Source organism: Bubalus bubalis, chromosome 1, assembly GCF_019923935.1.
Source record: "Bubalus bubalis isolate 160015118507 breed Murrah chromosome 1, NDDB_SH_1, whole genome shotgun sequence".
NCBI lineage: Eukaryota > Metazoa > Chordata > Mammalia > Artiodactyla > Bovidae > Bubalus > Bubalus bubalis.
Window position 1 is genome coordinate 90,493,128 of NC_059157.1, and position 20,277 is coordinate 90,513,404.

Genomic DNA, 20,277 nt, shown 5'->3' on the forward strand with positions numbered 1-20,277 from the left:
TTCAGTCGTGTCCAACTCTGTGCAAACCCATAGACAGCAGCCCACCAGACTTCCCCGCCCCTGGGATTCTCCAAGCAAGAACACTGGAGTGGGTTGCCATTTCCTTCTCCAATGCATGAAAGTGAAAAGTGAAAGTGAAGTCACTCAGTTGTGCCCGACTCTTAGAGACCCCATGGACTGCAGCCTACCAGGCTCCTCTGTCCATGGATTTTCCAGGCAAGAGTACTGGAGTGGGGTGCCATTGCCTTCTCCGACGGCAGGCAGATTCTTTACCAGCTGAGTCACAGGGGAAGCCCCTTCATCTAATGTTACCCAAAACAAATTTTTGAGGGTCATCCTTGTTAAGGAACAAAAAAGGAAAGCGTTTTCTTATTCTCTTCCCTAGTAACAGACTCCGGGAGTTGGAGATGGACAGGGAGGCTTGGTGTGCTGCGGTTCTAGGGTCGCAAAGATTCGGACACAACTGAGCGACTGAACTGATCTAGTAACGTCATCTGTTTATAATACATTGATTATCCCGTTTGACTTCCAAATGTGTGTGTAAATGTGATCAATTTGTTCTTCTTTTTGTTTGACTTTACAACTCAAGTTTTTAATGGTTTTACCTGAGATGATTTGCTTTTACCTCAAAGCTGGCAATGGACTTGGGCAAACTCTGAGAGATAGTGGGGGACCAGGAGGCCAGGTGTGCTGCAATCCATGGAGTTATAAAGAGTTGGACACGACTTAGTGACTGAACAACAAAACCTGAGATGATTTGCTCTTACCTCAGAATTGGCATATCTTAAATGAACTTTACTATTTTACTGCCTTTCTTTTAACTCATTTTTGTTTACAGAAGGGTCAGCCAACTCCTTCTTTAAAGGATCACATAATATTTTAGAATTGTGGGTCCTATAAGGCCTTGCTAATCTTTTTTGTAGAACCTTTTAAAAATACAAAAACTATCCTTAGTTTGAATTCTTTAAGCCAGAATTTATCCATTGATTGCAGTTTGTAACTCCCTAGCTTAGGGTATCCTCGTTGTTGAAACTGTCTTCTACATCTGGTTATCACATTGAATTTGTTTTTCATTGTGTTTTTGAGTGCTTTTGTAAATTATACAGATTTGCGTTCCATAGACTGTATTGGGTACTAGTTTAGAGAGCTGACTTAGGTAAAGAGTTCCTGATGTCATAGAAACTCTTATTTCTGTTGGGGAAATCAGAAAAGAAAAAATCAGTTATAGAAAATTTCCTTCTTTTACATATGTACTTAAAAATATGTTTATGAGTAGAATCCCTAAAGTTGAGCATTAGATGTGTGTGTTGTCAAAAACCAAAACAAAACATTGGTCTGCTGTGAAGAGATGATAAAACTCTCAGTTATGGCTCTTATTGCCATCTTTATCCAAAATAACCGGCCTAATCAGTGTTAAAATTGGTGTACACAGCATGGCTGGAACAGCCTCTCAGCCTCCCCATGACAGCCCTGCTCCCCCAGCTGTGTCTGTGAGGATACCTTGGAATGGTTTCTCTTCTGTTCTTTCTCTAGCCATTTTTCCCCTAGCCCTTGGAAAGCTTTTGAACAGGCAATTGATATGCTGATTATAGTATTCTTTATCCTTGGGATCTAGGGGATTTCAGAATCTTGTGTACAGGAATATTTTTCCTGAGGAGAATTGATGGTTTTCATGTTAGTGTTGAGATGATTGGGGACCTGAAAGACTCAACTGTCTACCCATTTATTAGAACAATTTTGCAGAAAAAAAATTTTGCAACCTTTTTAGTTACTGTTATATATGGCTTCCCCTCTGTTTGTGTCAGTGGTGTTTTACTGTGCTTAGAATTAAAATTTGAACCTTGAGAATTATTATTACCTTGATTTCTGGTAAATATATTTAAATATTTTAGAATAGAAAAGATTTCAATCTAAACTGTAATTTCCTCCAGGTGATTAGTAAAAGATTACATTAATCTTAGCTATGTGTTGGCTCGTCTTATGAGAATAAGATAAATATCTTGCCATGAAAGAAATAAAATTAATTTAGTATTCTTTTGGATAAATATGTCTTCCCTAGATCCTTTATGTTTAAAGGTTTTATGGAAGATTCTCTATGCTCTGTGATCCACATTTTGCATTTTCATTGATATATATCCTAGCTTACTACTGATGCAAATCTGAAATTTTTATTTGTTTCAGATGGAGATCTTATAACAATTTTTGATAGTTCTGACCTTTCCTTTGCAATTCAGTGTAGTAGGATACTGAAACTGACATTATTTGGTAAGTGCTAAACTTTCTAATATATTTACTCTTCTTTGTATTTTTATGAAATACTTTTTAGTTTATTCCTTTTAAAGATTCAAAATTAAGTGATACTTTTTTCTTCTATATCAGAATTTTTAAATTTTAAGGCTTAACTATATCCTTTGAAGATTAATAGAAAGTAGACATATTTTAAATAACTCATCTGCTGTTACCTTAAATAGTAATGTATGCCACTTGTATAAGTGTTTCCAGGATTGAAAATAATTTCAGGGTTAAAACTGCAATTTAGTTCTTTAAGAATATATAATTGTTTTCCAATGTAGTATGTTTTTACTTATTCTCAGGGTTTAATGTATAGGACTGATACTTACATGAGTTTGAGCAAGCTCCAGGAGTTGGCGATGGACAGGGAGACTTGGTGTGGTGCAGTCCATGGGGTCGTAAAGAGTCAGACACGACTAAGTGACTGAACTGATACTTTTTTTAGACATTATTTTTTAAGTAGTATTTCAAGATCTGAGATAGTTCTGATTAAAAAACAAAAACAAATATAAGACTAAATTTAATCTTATAGATTTTATTTTCTTACAGATCATGAGAGATTTGCAAGGCAGAACACTAAAGGGATAAGATAGGAATGATTGCAAAGTTAAAGTAGTAGCATGATTATATGAAAAAAAATGTGGACTTTTTTCCTGGATGTTTTGGTTAGCATTTTTAAAAATTAGGTAGCACTGACTCACCCAGTTCCATGAAATAGGATCAATGGCCAGTTGATTTAATTTGTATTTATTTCATCTCCATCTAAGAAGGGTGAATATGAATCACTTTAAAATGCTAATAACAAAAACTACTAAATTAAAAAATAAAATAAAACATATCTCTTTACAATATTGAGTCTTAAAATACCTAACCACTATTGGCCAGCTATCAGGCATTAGGTAAACCGAAAATCTTCATCTCAGAAACACTGAGAATGTACTGGATAAATGATGCTGAATATATTTTTTGAATTACACACCTGAGCTTGCTCAGGAACGTGAAGGAGATGTCAGGGACCAAAATATAATTGAAATTAAAAACCAGGGCCTTAAGTACCGAAAGCTGAGGCTTGGGATGCTTTTGGTGGTAATGTTGAAGGTTTTAGTCTGCATAATCGAAGGACTTGTCATTTGGTGTCTTCATGGTATAGGTCTTGTGTCCTAGACCCTCAATGACTATACTCTCAAAAAGCAGATTGTAGAAGAAAAATATCTTTTCATTGGTAGAGGAAAAGTCAAGAAACTGATAAAGAAACTCTGATATATCCTGAGCTATCAGGGGTTTGTGAAGGCTCTCTTAAGGATTTATAACCATGGTCCTTTGGGAACTCCCAAACCCGGATTCCACCATGAAAAGTGCAAGAAACAAAGGCAAAAATCTTATCTGGAGGGTATATGTTCTCAATCCAAATAACATAGGCTTCTCAAAGATAAAATCCTATTGATGAATGTAGAGTTTAAAACTGTAGGACACATGAAACATCCATGTAAACAAGTAACAATGGGTACAACTAATAGTGGGATTAGATTTCTAAGAACTTAGTAGAAGTGTTAATAAATTATGTATTGTTATTAGACATAAAAGAAGAACTAGGCATTATGGAAAAAACATTAAAAAAAACTTAAGGTAGATAAATAGCAAGAATCTATTGTATAGGGAATTATATTCAATATCTTGTAATAACCTGTACTGGAAAAGAATCTGAAGAAAGTATAAACACATATATATATACACACATATATAGGTGTGTATAACTGAATCATTTTGCTGCACACCTGAAAAAGGAAAAATTTGTAATCATAAGAGAACTGTTAATACTCTTGTCTCCAAAACTGATAGATCAAGCAGCCTCAAAATTTAAGCAAAATAGATAACAGGCTTGATCGTGTGCATCTAGCAATCAGGACAGGATTCAGTTTTGCTTTAGTGCATTTGGACATTTATAAAAGTTGACCGTCTGCTAGGTTTTCCAGTGAGTCTCAGTATCAGAGAAGGAATATGTTAAAGATCATTTCCTCTGGTTTTATTAGAAACTATTGGGCAAAAAAGATAACCCAAACTCCCATATTTTTGAAGATAAAAATATACTTTTAAGTAACATACCATAGAAGAAATCATATTAGGAATTAGATTTCAAATTAGTGAAGACTTTTACATGACAAAGTTTTTAGAGTGTGCTAAAGCTAAATACAAAAAGGATAGTGTAAGTCCAGATAACTTAGAAAATAAAAAGCAGAAATGAACTAGAAGTTGGGGGAATTGAAGGGATCAGCAATTTTGAAGATATACAACTAGCAAACTATCTATTAAGTTTAAAAGGCAGAAGTAAGCAATATTAGGAGTGAAAGGGAGTTTAACCTCAAATATTAATACATTGCTGTGAAGGAGAATGAGCACCTTGGAGAACAATAGCATGTCAGTAAAAATGTGTTAGAATTTTTTGTAGGGCTTGAGTTTGTGTTAGATGGTTTTGCATAAGGTTGAAGGAATGGGGCTTTGCTCTAGATTGGCTGTTGTCAGGAAGTACGGGTAGTCCTATGATTAGGTAGTAATCCCATGATTTATGATTTACCTATTAGGTAGTAGTCCTATGATTTATCTTACTAAATCTTACCCAGAAAATATGGGGAGTGAATGGAGGCTAAAGCTTGCAATTGGTAAAATAGTGTCACTCATAATTAGCCAGGGATGTTTGGTCATTTTTGTGACATTCTGGTCAATGTTCTTGTGTCTAAGTTCTCACATGATTATGGACTGGCTTTCTTTTTTGTCTTGAGCTATATCAGTCCCAGGGTGATCTTTAATAATAGTTGGTGGTGTTCTTTATTTGCTTTTAAAAAAAAGATTTATTGAGATGCAGTTGATGTACTGTTGGTATGTTCTGAAATTGTTTATGTTCAGCAACCTACATGTGAATACCATGCCAGCTTTTAGAGCAACACAAAAGCCTGTCTTACAGTACAGGGCCAGTTCTTAGCTTTCAGGAGCTGCTTTTCTTCTTTTCAGCTATTAAAGGAAAAACAGTAATACCCAGTAAAAGCCAATAATTGATACAGGTAGGAAATTATATTGAACTTTCTCATAAATATATAGGTAGTATGTAAAATACTGATGGATTAGCTTTTAAAAGCTTATATTGATGTTTGAAACATATTCTACAAAAAATCTCCTTTAACCTTTATTTTCAAGTAGATGTCCTTTTCTGGTTTGATGCTTTAGGAATTTGTAAATATGTAAGATACACACACACACACACACACACACAAATTGTAAGTATATAAAATGCATAAAAAAGTTTAATTTTTGAACTCTTACTTTGAGGTTTGCATTCAGAGCCTTGCTTCACTTTTTTTTAAATTAATAATCTCAGTGATGACAGTCTTTGTTGCTGGAAGAAGGATCCTTTTTTTTTTTTTAGTTAGCTGAAAGTCATTTGGATAAAGTGGGTAATTAAATGAGGTTAATATTACCCTTTAAAAAAAAAGCCCAATGATTACTGAATAATCTGACTTTTTCTGGCTTTTGTGCTTCTTTTAAAGTAACTATTTTGAAGGACAGTGGTGATGTGAATTTGTAAATTCTGCGTATTTTTAAAAGAGGTTACTTTTTATTTAGGGCATTTATTTTAGGTAGCTAATTTTTTTGTGGGGAGGGAGGTCAGAAGTAGGCAAGAAGGATAACAGACCTACAGTCATATTATACTTTTAATAAGGTGTTTATTGTACTATTTCAAGGCTATAAAAGAATTGTGTGAAGTAAAAGCTTTTGAAGGTACATGATTTCTATTAAAATATATTAAAGCTTTCTGTAATTTTACTTTATTTCACTGTAGTTGAATTCTTTTAATGAATATCTTTGGGGGGGAGCTTATAGGTCGTAAGCCATAGTTCATCAGCAAAGACTGATGAATATTTACTTCTTCCAAAAATAAATTAGCAATGAAAATCCTTTCCTGAAAAAGTTATTTGAATGATATCAATAGGTATCTTGTTTGAGTTCAACTTTTTAAAGAAGTTAATTTTGATTTTTCCTTGTTACATATAATTCTACTGATATATTTATTCAGGAATATTTCCTAAGTTTAAGAAAATGAATGTTTTTATTCCAGTTAATGGCCAACCAAGACCCCTTGAATCAAGTCAGGTGAAATACCTTCGTCGAGAACTGATAGAACTTCGAAATAAAGTGAATCGCTTACTGGATAGTTTGGAACCACCTGGAGAACCAGGCCCGTCCTCCAGCATTCCTGAAAACGGTAGACCATGAAGTCATTTTATTCTCATTTATCCTACTTATGACTTTTTGCAGATTTAAAAAAAAATTCTTCAGCAGGAGTAAAATGGCACCTCCATTGTCACCCTTTCTTACTTCTATGTCTGTGCTAATATTCAATATCTGTTTTCCCAAACCTGGCTGTTCATCAAGATTGTTGTTGTGGTAGTCACTCAGTTGTGTCTCACTCTTTGTGACCCCATGGACTGGGGCCCACCAGTCTCCTATGTCCATGGAGTTCTCCAGGCAAGAATACTGGAGTGGGTTGCCACACTCTTCTCTAGGGGATCTTCCTGACCCAGGGATCGAACCCAGGTCACCCACATTACAAGCAGATTCTTTACTGTTTGAGCTACCCAGGGAACCTTGATTACAGGGAGATTTTATTATACCAATTCCTGGATCTCATCACAGACCTGGAGAGCAGGGCCGGGAATCCCATTGTTAAAGTGCTGTCTGTGTGATTGTTTTACAGGTAGTCTTAGACTCCTGGGTTATGACATAGGTCAGTTTTCAAATCTCTTTGACTCTTGAACCCTTTTTAGTGTTAAAGTTAATTAATGAACCTTAGGAATGGAAATCATTTCTTGAGTTTTATGTGATATATGAAGTAGTTTCAAGTAAAGGTAATTTTAGATTAGTACATTCAAATGTTGTAATGTTTATCTTAAGCACAGTGTTCATAATATGCAAAAAAAAATTTTTTTTCCCATTTTACAGACATACTATTTATGTTATGATAAATATGGCATACTATTTATGTTCTGTTAGACAAATTTGGAACTGAAAGTAGTTTGGGGACCAAATAGTAAATGTAGACTGAAATTTAAATATGGCTTAAAAGTAGATTTTAAAAACTTGCCTTCTCAACTTTTAATATTCTTAGATGTTGCACTTTAAAAATATACACTTTTAAAAAATCACTTTTGTGTTTGCATGTAAGTTTCATAGGTTTTATAGATTCTGGATTACTGGCTATAAAGGGCTTAATAGAAGATGATTTTGTGGAAAAGTAGCATTGTATAATCTCTTGTAACCTTTAGATTCTGAAATACTCTAAATTTTGGAGTTTAATTTATAGTTATAGTTTAAAAAGATGCCTTTTCCAATCATTTCCTGCTTCCTCCAGCCATATGGAATTGTGTTAGTGGTAGATGACCTGATAAATATTTGGTGATTGATTAGTAATTTCTAGTTCTACCTCTAGATTTTAGAACATATTAAAAAGATTTGGGGAGATACAATGAGCTCTTTCCAGCCTCTTTATGATAAAGCCTTTGTATTCAGGTTAAAGCATATTGCCTTTTCTTGACCTGTCTCTCCACACAAAAATGAAAACCTTGACCATTTTCCCAGAAGAAATCATAGATGTCGATATAACAACACTTGCATATAATTTTAGGGGCTTGAAGCATCTGTAGAGTATTATGAAAGAAAGAAAGAAAGTGAAGTCACTCAGTCGTGTCCCACTCTTTGCGACCCCATGGTAGCCTACCAGGCTCCTCCGTCCATGGGATTCTCCAGGCAAGAGTACTGGAGTGGGTTGCCATTTCCTTCTCCAGGGGATCTTCCCGACCTGAGGCTTGAACCCCGGGTCTCCTGCATTGCAGGTAGACAGACGCTCTACCATCTGAGCCACCAGGGAAGTCTTAGATCAAAATTCAATAAGTAGAGCCAGTACTGTGTAGAAATTACCTATAGATTTATAAGCTTTTTGGTTTTGGTGGAACAGCCTTTCTGTTCATTACTTCTTGCCACATACTGCTTTTCTTTATGAGTTTAATTCCATGTGTTCGTATGTTTTATTGTTCACCTCTCACCTGTGTTAATGAAAGAGATGTTAAAAATTGGTTTCTCCTCTGCATGTTGGAAATTATATCATATATTGTGTCTTTATGTGGCCATCCTTCTAGTTATTGTGTCTTGAGTTGCCTAATGAACTGAATATAACATTCTGTGTTTTATTTTTATAGACAGTTGTAGCTTATTTTTTTGTTTCCTCTCCTATACTTAGAAAGATTGCTTAACTCTTGACCCCGCTTCATTTTATGAAGTTTCCTAAGCTTTTAGAACATACTCTGATTTAATAATCTTCTCAAGGGAGTTGGGGGTAACGAAAAACATAAAATAAGCTGCATCAGAAACTTTAGGAAACATCAGAAAGTCTAGTTCACCAGAAAAAAGTACTGGTGAGCTGTCAGAGCTCTTTAGAATCCTATGGCTTGCCCTCACCCAAAACATGTAGCTACCTATGTCCTTCAGCACTCTGCCTCTGTAGTGGACTTGTTGGACAGTTGCTTTCCTCTGTGAGACAGATGATGTGCAGGTCACCTTCAGTACTGGATTGACCTGTTGCAGTATCTCTGCAGTAGCTACTGGAGCAGGTAGTAGGCTAGTGGGTATATATTGTGTTTCCTGATGAATTTAGTTTGCCATAAGTGGAAGGATGCATAGGTAGTGAAAGATAGCAGTGTGAAGGGAAATAATCCTAAAATTGGTGTGATATGCTCTTGGGATATGTCTTGGAATTGAAGGAGGGAAGTTGGTGAGGAAGATGGATGACTGGCAGACATTTTAAAGGAGTACTTATAAAAGTTTTCCTACTGAGATTTAGGAGATACTAATGTAACTAGAGGAATGATAATAAAAGAGCTGCAAGCCTGTGTGTGCTTATAGTGCACTTGGTTCATAATATTTTTTCACAAGATCAGTTTTGGTCATGATCACAGAGATGATCTAATGCTCATTTACTTGGTTGGTAACAGAAAGGAATTGATAACATCAGTTACTTCAGTAAATGGTTAGCAGTTTTCTTTTTACTTGTTTAGTTTATTTGTAATATTTTTTAATGTGTTGGCCTTAAGTATTTGTAATATTTTTTTAATATTACACGTTTCTGTTTATAAATGTGTTATTCTTGAATCTCTTTTCTTTCACAAGGTGGTAGTATAAATGCGTGTTTAGAACCTTAGTATCCTTAGAAGAAAAGTGTGTGGTTTAAAATTTTTCCTGCTCTTAATGTTTAAAATTCTACTTTGCAAAATATTTTATTATGGAAAAATTTTAATATATATGAAAGTAGGCATAATAGTATAATGAATCCCATGAACCCTCACAGCTTCACCAGTTATCAGCTCACAGTATCATGCCATCTATACTCACACATTTCCACCCCTCCCATGTTATTTTGAGCACATTTCAGACACATATGTTTTATCTGTAATAAGTATTTTAAAGGAAGACATTGTAAATTAAAATATGTGTTGGCTTGAGGTTTCCATGTACTGGTAGATAATGAACCAGTAGATAAGTAAAGCATAAAAATTGATAATCATAACTTTAGTTAAAAAGCTTTTTATCCTTTTAGAAAATAAAGCATTAGTGCACTGTATGTGTCTGATACTAGGATATATGTCATAGCACTCCAAAAAGCACGGTAAAATGTTTCTCTGTGTAAAGATGCTTGTATTTTTTTTTTCTCATCTGATAATTCTTAAGGACGTACATAGATATAATTTTTTATAAAAGCTATTACTTATCTTTCATTTCTTTTTGACCTTGCCCCCCATTTTACAAAAAAAAAAGTGTAAATAGCAACAAAGAAGAAAGGAAAATTATAATCTTGTACTCAGAGATACCCTCACCATTCCAGACTTTATGCACATATGTATTTCGCTATCATGTATTTTTTAGGCCTTATTGAATATAGATAAAATAGAAACAAGTTTTTGGTTATTTCTTTTATAGATACTGTGGATGGTAGGGAAGAAAAGCCTGCTGCTGCTGATTCTTCTGGTAAACAGTCTACTCAGGTTATGGCAGCAAGTATGTCAGCTTTTGATCCTTTAAAAAACCAAGATGAAATCAATAAAAATGTCATGTCAGCGTTTGGCTTAACAGATGATCAGGTTTCAGGTAAGTTAGTGCCTTCCTTGCATCCTTTATTCTCCCTCTCCTTCCTTTCTTCCCCTTCCTTCTTTAATAGAAGATAACTTGCAAATGGTGAAGTGCTCAGATCTTAAGGGTTCATTTTAGTAAGTCTTTACGTATGTATACGCTATGTAAAACACCAACAAGATCAAGATGCAGATAGTTTCCAGCTCCCTGCAAAGCTTTCTCGTGCCCTCTCTCAGTCAGTAGAACGCTCCTCTCTAAAGAATAAACCTCTGATTGGTTCAAGTAAATTTTATCAAAAGTAGAATTCAGAGGGTTTATTTTTTAAAAAATATGAAAAAAAAAAATGAATCATTTTATAATCTTATTTCAGATTTCTTGCTGGACTTAAATTATGTTTGATGGCTTAGTCTCTCTTCTGATCTTAAATTAGGGAAATTTAATTTTAAATGTAGAGTTCTGGACAGTTTAGTGTAGAAAGTGCTTTTATTTGAATGTTTTTAACCTTAAAACAGTGTCTTTACTGTGCTTTCTTTGTATATTTTGGGCATCATTTCTTCAACATTTTTTCTGCTTTTTCTCTTTTGGGATTCCCATTACACATCCATTGGAGAGCTTGATGTTATCCCATGGGTTTCTGAGGTTCCTTTTTCTTCACTCTTTTTTCTATGTGTTCTGATTGAATGATTCCTGTTGATCTCTCTTCAAGTTCACTAATGTTTTTCCTTCTATTGCCAATCTGCTATTAAACCTTTCTAGTGAATTTTCCCTTTCATTTATTGTGCTTTCAGCTCTAGAATTTCCATTTGGTTGTTTTTATAGTTTTAATTTTTTTTTCTGTTAAGATTCCTTACCTTTTCATTCATTAATATTGTTTTAGTATTAATCACTCAGTCGTATCTGACTCTGCGAACCCACCCGGCTCCTCTATCCGTGGAATTCCCCAGGCAAGAATAGTGAACTGGGTAGCCATTCTCTTCTCCAGGGGATCTTCCTGACCCAGGGATCAAACCTGGGTCTCCTGCATTGCAGGCAGATCTTCATCATCTGAGACACCAAGGAAGCCCTTAGGTGGTTAAGATTGTATTTCTCTTCAATTTATTAAGGTATTTTGTTTTAGATTCTTGTGAGGATTTTTTGTTATTGTTGCTCTAGTATTTACTCACACTACTCCTGTTTTCACCCAGAGTGAAGCAGCTGACAACTCTGCTCAGTCCTTTCAGCTCTAGATGCTGCTTTTTATTCTGTACCCGCCTGGTGTCACCCTCTCTCCACCATTCTGTGGTCAGCTCGGGCTTTGGAGCTTACCTTCAGATTTTAGATCTCATTTCTTCTTGTTCCTTCCTGAATGGATTTTCCTCAGATTTCTAGCTATGTAGCCAACGATGAAGTTAACACTGGTTTTCTGCAGTTGAAACTGCAGAGATCACAGTTTGCTGTTCTTACCCATTGTAATTCCACTGAGGGTAAACTCTTTCCTGGTGTTCGCCAACATTTGGCTGACTTCCAGTAATTTCAAGTAGTTATTTTCTTCTTTTTGACCAGGGTTTTAAATTGTTATTTTTGGGGAGATTTCACCTGATCAGTTTACTTTGTCATTATCAGTAACTGGAAAAATAGGATTTTCTATTAATTTTCTTTTTCTTTGAGACTTTTATGGGGTTATTTATCAAAGAGAATTGTGTGTGTAACATACTGGAAAAGACAGCTACTTGTATATCATGTATGTTGTTGGCAAAAGAAGACATCAGATAAGTGGTCTATCTGAAAAACAGAAACTTTTTGTAGATTAACTGAAACACAAGTTAATATTACAGCTTCTTAATATTTAGACTTCAAGATAAGCCAGGTAGAGGGAGTAAATAGTTAGATATGAAGTTAGGCTTAAAAGTTTAATTAAGAATATAATATAGACCAGAATAATATGATTACTATGATTCATATTGTATTTGAAGGCCATTTTTCTGGTAGCTTTGTATGTTGAATTGAAGTAGGAAAAACTACACATAGAAAATGCCAAGGTTCTTTGTACTTACTTGGGTTATGATGTGAAAAACTCAGTAGCAGTAGTGAATGTAGACATGGGAAGGAGGGATAAAGTATTAATGATAGGATAAGCAACATTAATAGCTTACATGCAGGGGAGAAAAGAATTGAAGTAATATTTTTTTAGAATAATAACATAGTCTCTTTGTGTTATCTGTGTTACCCTTTTTGGGGATGTGTGTGTATGTATTTGTCTAATGTTGATAAATATCAGTGAAATGGTGTTGCACAGGAGTGATCATACATTTTACTCTGGCACTCATCAGTTTCTTGCATTACCAGTACCGTTATGCTAGTTTTAGGTTTTCATGAATACCTGAATTGTCAGCTTCCAACTGTATGCCTGATACAGTGCTAGTAAGTTTTGGGTTAGACCAGTTGAAAGGATAGAGGTTTGGCCTCAGGGAAATTAGTCTGCTACTAATAACAAGTACTTATGTAGGGCTTTTTAAGTGGTAATCACTTTTATAAGTTCTTGTTATATAATCACTTTTAAATTTTCATTTAAAATATATTTTATATTAGCCATATTGATATAATGTATTTTAATAATATTTTAATGTTTATTTTTAATATATATTTTTGTTGAGGTATAGCTGATGCTATGATATTATATAAAGTTTCAGATGTTCAACATAGTGATTTACAATTTTTAAAGGTTATGTTTTATGGTTATTATAAAATATTGGCTATATTTTCTGTGATATATAATATATTCTTATAGCTTACTTACTGTATATATAGTAGTTTAGACCTCTTAATTCCCCTATGTCTCTTGCCCCTCCCCATAAAATTACCTTTATAAGCACTTGCTATAAGCTCTTATTAACTCATAATCCTTATGTAATCTTATGAAGTAGGAATTAGTATTGCTTTTGTTACAGATGAGGAAACTGAAGCACAGAAAGAGATCAAGTAGCAAGCCTGGATTTACAGAGCTACTAAGTGGCCGCATTGGGATTTGAACCTAGGCAGTCTGGCTCCAAAACCAGTGTTTCTAATCATACTATTCTGTATTGCACAAACAAAAAGAACTCAAAGAAGCAAATTTTTGTCTTCAGAATGTCTTTTTTGCTCATTATATAGTATTAGAACTACAGCAGATTCTCTCCATTTACTTCTTTGTTCATTATTTTAAAAGAATTTTGAGTGGTTCCATGTATATATTAAGAGGTAGACTTTGTGAGACAGAATCAGAAAGGTGCCTGGCCAAAAGAACTCCTAGTCTAAGAGGGAAGACGTTTCTGTTTAGAAATGCAGAGTGGAAGTTGGTAAAGTCTTAATAGAAGTATACTCTATAGAAGTTCACAAGTGGAGAAAAGTATTTTTGAGTGAAGAAGGCTCACTAGAAGTATGGAGGACTATTTAAGGAATGTTTTAGATATGTAAAACTGGAACTGTGGAAGAAATGGCAATTAATGATCACTTGGGGGAATGAATAGGATTGTATAAAGGGGTGGATATTTTGTAGTGCAGAGGTGAGTTTAAGACTCAGGAATGTAGCACTCCGCTCTATAGGGAAGGATTTCTAGTCGTAGCTTTGGATTCTTGTGAGATTGGAGCAAAGGAAAAAAGTATATATACACACATCAGTTTAGGAGGCTGCCTTTGGGTTATGCTTATTCTGTAGTACTTTACTTTTAGTCTCTTAACCAAATTTACTAATTGAGCTTGTTGGGGACAGATCTTGTATTAGAAACTGAGCTGACTTTTCATGACCACCCAGGGCCTCCCAGTGCTCCTGCAGAAGACCGGTCAGGAACTCCCGACAGCATTGCTTCCTCCTCCTCCGCAGCTCACCCACCAGGAGTTCAGCCACAGCAGCCACCATATACAGGAGCTCAGACTCAAGCAGGTCAGAGTGAAGGTAAAATAGAGCTTACGGCACATGTGCGGAAAGGTACATGTGCAGAAATGTTTATTATGACATTTTTGGTAATGGTGAAAAGCTTACATGTTCATTCATGCTGTGAACACAATTGTCAGTATTTTTGACGTACTGATGTAGTATGGTTTTGGGTTAAAAAACTGAATAGAACAATGTCAGGTATGCTTCTGAATATGAAAAGAAAAAAAAAAAACAAAGTATAAGGCATAATTTTTAGGTTCTATTTTATTTCCTTCTCCCCTCCCCTCTTGCAACTGTGTATTATTTTTGTAATTTAAAAAGATTTAAAAAACAAAGGTAAAGCATCACTTCAGTTTTTTTTTCTAAAGATAAATAGCCCTTTATATTTTTATGTAGTTAGCAATAAGTCTTTTATAGAAAAAGCAGTGTATTTTAAATCAGACTTTTTCCTCTCTAAATGTCATGTCCTCAGATGAGCAGTTTAATCTCTCTGGGTTTTGATATTCTCCCACAGAAAAGTGAACCGAATCAGTGGTTTTCAGAGAATGTCTTAAGTCCTAAATGAAACAGAATGTAAAAAAAGGCTCAGTCGTTAAACAAGTAAGGGGTCATTGCTGTTGTTGAAGGAAATTGCAAGTGCAGCATAGCAGATACTGAGGTGCCTCATTGAAACCCTTGGAAGCGCTGCAGAACATGCCCTCAGGCTTACTGATTTAGGGTTCCTTCTAGATGGTCAGATAGTCTTTCTTTGATTTGCCTGTGCATGTTAGGCCTTTTAAAGCCCCATATTTTACTTTAAAGGTCACCAGGTGGTGCTCTATCTGTATAAAGGGGTCAGGTAGTGTGATAGGATGTATTTTCAGCACCAGAAGCAAGTGACTGAGTTTATCAGTCAAGTTAAGTAAATCTCCCAAAACAGCCTTAAATGAAGGGGCACTTTTGTCATAGATTCTTAATTATTTTGGGTACTTTTAGATTTGTCCCGTTGGATGAATTGGATGAATGGTAGTGATAGGAACCAGCAGGTGGCATTTTGCTGAGAAATGAGTAGTTTGGGAAGAATTTTCTTATTGTTGAAGCCTCTTCTCAACCAACTTTAGTCCTAGTCTTTTCTTTTGTACCAAGGTGCAGCTGCCAGAACTGGACCCAGTTAGAACTGAAGCAGATGTGTCTGAAACAGGGAAAAGCAGAGTTTGGATATGATGGGAGTTTAATGGCTATATCAGGTGAACTAACATCTTTGAAAAAGAAAAAAGCAACCCCATTTTAAGCCATGTATACGGCTGTAGGATGGCAGTTGGAAGGGTAATTGTACCAAATAATGTTTGCTGTTCACTTATAAAGGAAAGGGATTTAAGGATCTGCTAATAATATTTCAAATTATTCTTTCAAGGGTTTATCTTAATTGAAAGTTTATTTTCAAATAGGTACATTTTTAAAATATAAAAGGATATACAGTGGAAATTGGAAAATGCTGTCTCCCACTTCTGACACCCAGCAACCAAGTTCCCTTTCCAGAGTCATCAGATTGACACCATATTGTGGCATTAATTATATGCCTTCTTAAAGCTGTTACTTTTTAGTGTACATTAAAACTTACAGTAGAAAAAATTGTATAGTTACTAATGTGACATCAGTCAATAGATTAGCATTTTAGAGGTGAATCTCTAGATCATTGGTGTCCAAAAGAAATACTGTGGAAGCTATGCTACTGCTGCTAAGTCACTTCAGTCATGTCTGACTCTGTGCGACCCCATAGACGGCAGCCCACGAGGCTCCCCCATCCCTGGGATTCTCCAGGCAAGAACACTGGAGTGGGTTGCCATTTCCTTCTCCAATACATGAAAGTGAAAAGTGAAAGTGAAGTCGCTCAGTCGTGTCCGACTCTATATATGGAAGCTATATATGATTTTAAATTTTCGATTAGCCGCATTTAAAAATATTTAATGGTAAAATTAATTTTTGTTATATATTTCATTTAATCTCATATCCAGTGTATTAGCATGTAATCATTATTAAAAACATTCTGGTTTTCATACTACATATTGGAAATCTGGAGTGTGACTGATTTGAAACACTTCACAACACATATAGCATATCATGGTTAATATGCTACTTTAATGAATACCTTTGGACATATGCAAAATATATAATGAGTTCCTGGTATCACCATTTAGTTAGATCAGCTGCTGGTTATGCTTTGAGCAGAATAACCAACAGAAGTACATATCTATTACTAATAATTAACATAGAAATCTCTTAGAATGTGAAATAATAATCTAAAATAAATAATTCTGAGTTATTTAAATTCCATAAGAGGGATCTTGGATTTGTAAATTTTTTTCCTAAGGATTTAAGTCTTAATATATTGTTCATTTAAAAGGATCAACAAAATGTTAAGCATCATGAAAAGAAACAAAATGGACAGTATTATCTTTTTTCAGTGAAGCAAGTGCTTCTGTTACTGGAAAACTATGTGACTTGAGTAGTTGCCAAAAAACACAATAAAGTAGTGAGGATACAGAGAAGAGCACTTAAAAGTCAACAAAGACTAGAAAGTATTGCTGTTTGACAAGCAAAAAGATAACAAAGATATAACTGAAATCTGTAAAATCATATGCCAATATAATGGATAAGTAGCTTTTATTATGTAAATTATAAAATTTGTATGTTTTGAAACATACAAAAGTAAAGATAACTCTTCATGTTTCTTTCATGTAGCATAATATTTTAACATTGCATCTTGCTTGTCCTGCATCCCCCTCAGCTTTTCACTCAGCCATTTCAGTATGCATGTCTAAATGATATTCTTTTCTTTTTAATGTCACCACCATGTCACTATTTACCTAACAATATTATGGTTCTTTTTAAAAATATTTTATTGAAGTATGGTTGATTTACAATGTTGTATTTCTGCTATACAGCAAAGTCACTCCTTTATACATGTATATATTCTTTTTCATTATGGTTTAAGTGATTAAGTGATTCCTAATGTCAGCATATACTATATTTGAATTTCCATAGTTGTCTCATAGTTACTTTGTTACATTTGGGGGCTTTTTCAAATTAAGGGTCTCCCAAGGTTCACATTTTTCATTTAATTAGGTGTCTTAAGTCTTTTATTTTTTTAATTGCTGTCTACCCTACATGTTTCTAAAGTCAAAACTATATATGTGAACGTGCTGTATAACAGTTTATGCTAAAACATAGATACTTAAAACAGCAAAAAATTATGATCTCACAGTTTCAGAATCAAGGATCTGGGAGAAGCTTAGCTTGAAGGTTTTGGTTAAGGGTTTTTTGTGAGGTTACAGTCATCTGAAGTTAATTGAACTGAAGAATTCATATCTCAAGATGACTCCTTCATACGGTTGTTGGCAAGAGACTTCATTTCCTCACCAAATGGATCTCATGGGCTGCCTGGGTGACTTCATGACACGGGAACTTCCACCAGAGCCAGTGGTCAAGACAGAGTAAAAGGAGATATTTGTCTTTCTCAACTTGTCCTCAGAAATGTCAACATCATTTCATGTATTCTAATGGTATATGTTGTTCTGTCGCCCAGTCCTGTCCAACTCTTTGTGACCCCATGGACTTCAGCATGCCAGGTCCTAATGGTATATATATAGGTCAGCCTGATTCAATGTGAGGGGACTACACATGAGAATGAATACACATGTATTTATTGCTTGTTGTTTGCCATTTTTTGGTATTGTGGTGTTAATCTTTCTAATTTCTAAAAATATGAGGATACCAACCCATTATCTTATACTATACCTGTGCAGGAGTCATTGAGGGTCATTACAGAGGCTGACTACCAATCTGTGTCACAAATATAGTCCCAGAATCCTCACCATTACTCTTTGCTTCATCCTATTCTCTTTCTCCTAGGTAATATGTTTTATTGCTTTTACTTTTTTCTATCATTGATTCTGAAAATACAATGCACAAAACATAGCTTATATATATATATATATATATTCCCCCCCCCCAATCATAAGCTTACTGTGAACTATGTTGGCACCTTGCTTTTTCACTTAATATATCCTGTAGCTTTCTCCTTCAATTAGGTAAAGTTGTTCCTCCTCATTTACAACTGAACACAGACTTCTTAATTTTCAGAATACTGTGACAGAGAATGAGAGTTCCATTTTGGACTTGAAGGAAGTGTGTTTAAAATAAGTAAGAGAAATACTTTGTTAAGATAGTGTTTAATCCCCAGGGCATTTTTACAAGGAGTTTGAAGCAAATTAAGAAAAAAATGGAACACTTGCTTCAAGAAGAGTTGTAGTACCTGTTATTTTTTATTGAGGAAAATGATTTGACTTAAAATTTTGAGTTGGGAGTTTCTGGGCTCCTTGGCAGCAGTCTACTATATGGAGCTTTAATCACAGACTTTTTGATGATACCTAAGTTAATATTTGTATTAAATGCGATAACATGTATAAAACTCCTTGAATAGCAGTCTAGAGTTATGCCTGGGTTTTGGTGATGGTTCTTACTAGCTATGATGCATAGACCCCAGGTAAGTTGCTTATTCTTTTTTATACCTGAAATAGGGACCGCTAATGAGGTTGACTTTTTTCCCTTCATATATTTATTGCATGTTCTTTGCTCATTTTTGTATTGTACAGTTAATACTTCTGTTTTGTAAGAATTAGAACCCATTGTCAAATGCTACATGTATTTCCTCCCTTTATCATATTTCTGTATCAGATCCTTGTCACTTCTGTTCCAAAATTTAGTTTTGAGATACAATCTAGGATTAAGGCAGTATCGTCTAAAAGTTGGTTAACTTCTGCAGTATTTTTTATGTTGTCTATAAATCGTGAAGTGTTAAGAAAGTTTAACAAACTTCTTGTCGGTTTTTGTATTTGGGAAGAGGATTAATAACTTAAAAATAAGCAAATTTTTCTTTTTTTGAAAATTTTTAATTGGAGGGTAATTGCTTTACAATGCTGGTTAGTTTCTGTTGTACGACTGTGTAAATCAGCTATAAGCAACAGCAGGTAATTTGAATATTTTTAAAGTATCAGCAACATAAAGTTGCTTTAAAGATTTAAATACTAGCTAGGTTTTTAAAAAATTTAAGTGCTAGTTAGATATTAACAGCAAGTTTTATTGCTGCTCTAGGCATTAGATCTAGCTAAATCCACCATTGGAACAACTGTAAGTGGTGTAGAGAGGTTTAAGATGTGAACCAGTAAGTACTTACATGTTTGAAAATCACAGCAGCTATTCATGGTATTTGTCCCTTTTTTCACATTTTTCTTTATTGATTTTTACTGAACATTAGTAGTACATATCTTTTGGCAGTTGAGTTTGAAAACCTTTGTTTTTTGGAGTTTCTGAAGTAACCACTCATTATTTGATGTCAGTTAGAGTTCTCCACAGTTAATCCACAGCAGAGTTGCCACACTTGTTAAATTGTTCTTTGTTCTCTTCTTCATAGATATTTAAAGGGGAACAAACACAATCTGTGTCTTAGTTCTCTGAGTGTATATGTGTGTGAATGGGGAGAGAATTAAAGGTGCCTTAAAGATGTTTCTCTTCTGCTGAGTTAAACCTGCCTCTGCCTGTCTCATCCCCAGGTCAGATGTACCAGCAGTACTCGCAGCAGCCCGGCTATGGCACTCAGCAGCCACAGGCGCCCCCCCAGGCGCCGCAGCAGTACGGTATTCAGTATTCAGGTGAGCAGGTGCCCAGAGAGAGCTGTGTCTATATTCATGAAACCTTAAAATTCCTTCCTCCTGGGTCCTTGATTTGTTATAGTAAGTATTAAGTATTTATTTTTTGGGGGGGAATAACATTTGTATCATTTATTTATAAATATTTTACATAGAACTTTTACTGTAAATCACCATTTCAGTTCCAGTGGGCAGGTAAAACACAGTCATAGTAGATGATTCAGTAATAACCTGTAG

At 34.7% G+C, this 20,277-nt stretch overlaps 1 protein-coding gene across 4 annotated transcripts in view; it reads left to right on the forward strand.

Moving 5' to 3' along the window:
* The window catches only part of TFG (trafficking from ER to golgi regulator), a 31,696-nt gene that overhangs the window by 7,266 nt on the left and 4,153 nt on the right, over positions 1 to 20,277 (forward strand). For 2 of the 4 annotated variants that reach the window (XM_025282921.3, XM_006058747.4), the window contains exons 3-7: positions 2,182 to 2,265; positions 6,401 to 6,547; positions 10,312 to 10,479; positions 14,231 to 14,371; positions 19,945 to 20,043. In XM_025282921.3, coding sequence (XP_025138706.1) covers positions 2,182 to 2,265; positions 6,401 to 6,547; positions 10,312 to 10,479; positions 14,231 to 14,371; positions 19,945 to 20,043 — 639 coding nt within the window. The remainder of the gene's footprint in view (positions 1 to 2,181; positions 2,266 to 6,400; positions 6,548 to 10,311; positions 10,480 to 14,230; positions 14,372 to 19,944; positions 20,044 to 20,277) is intronic. The other 2 variants (XM_025282931.3, XM_006058748.4) reach the window with 1 other exon arrangement.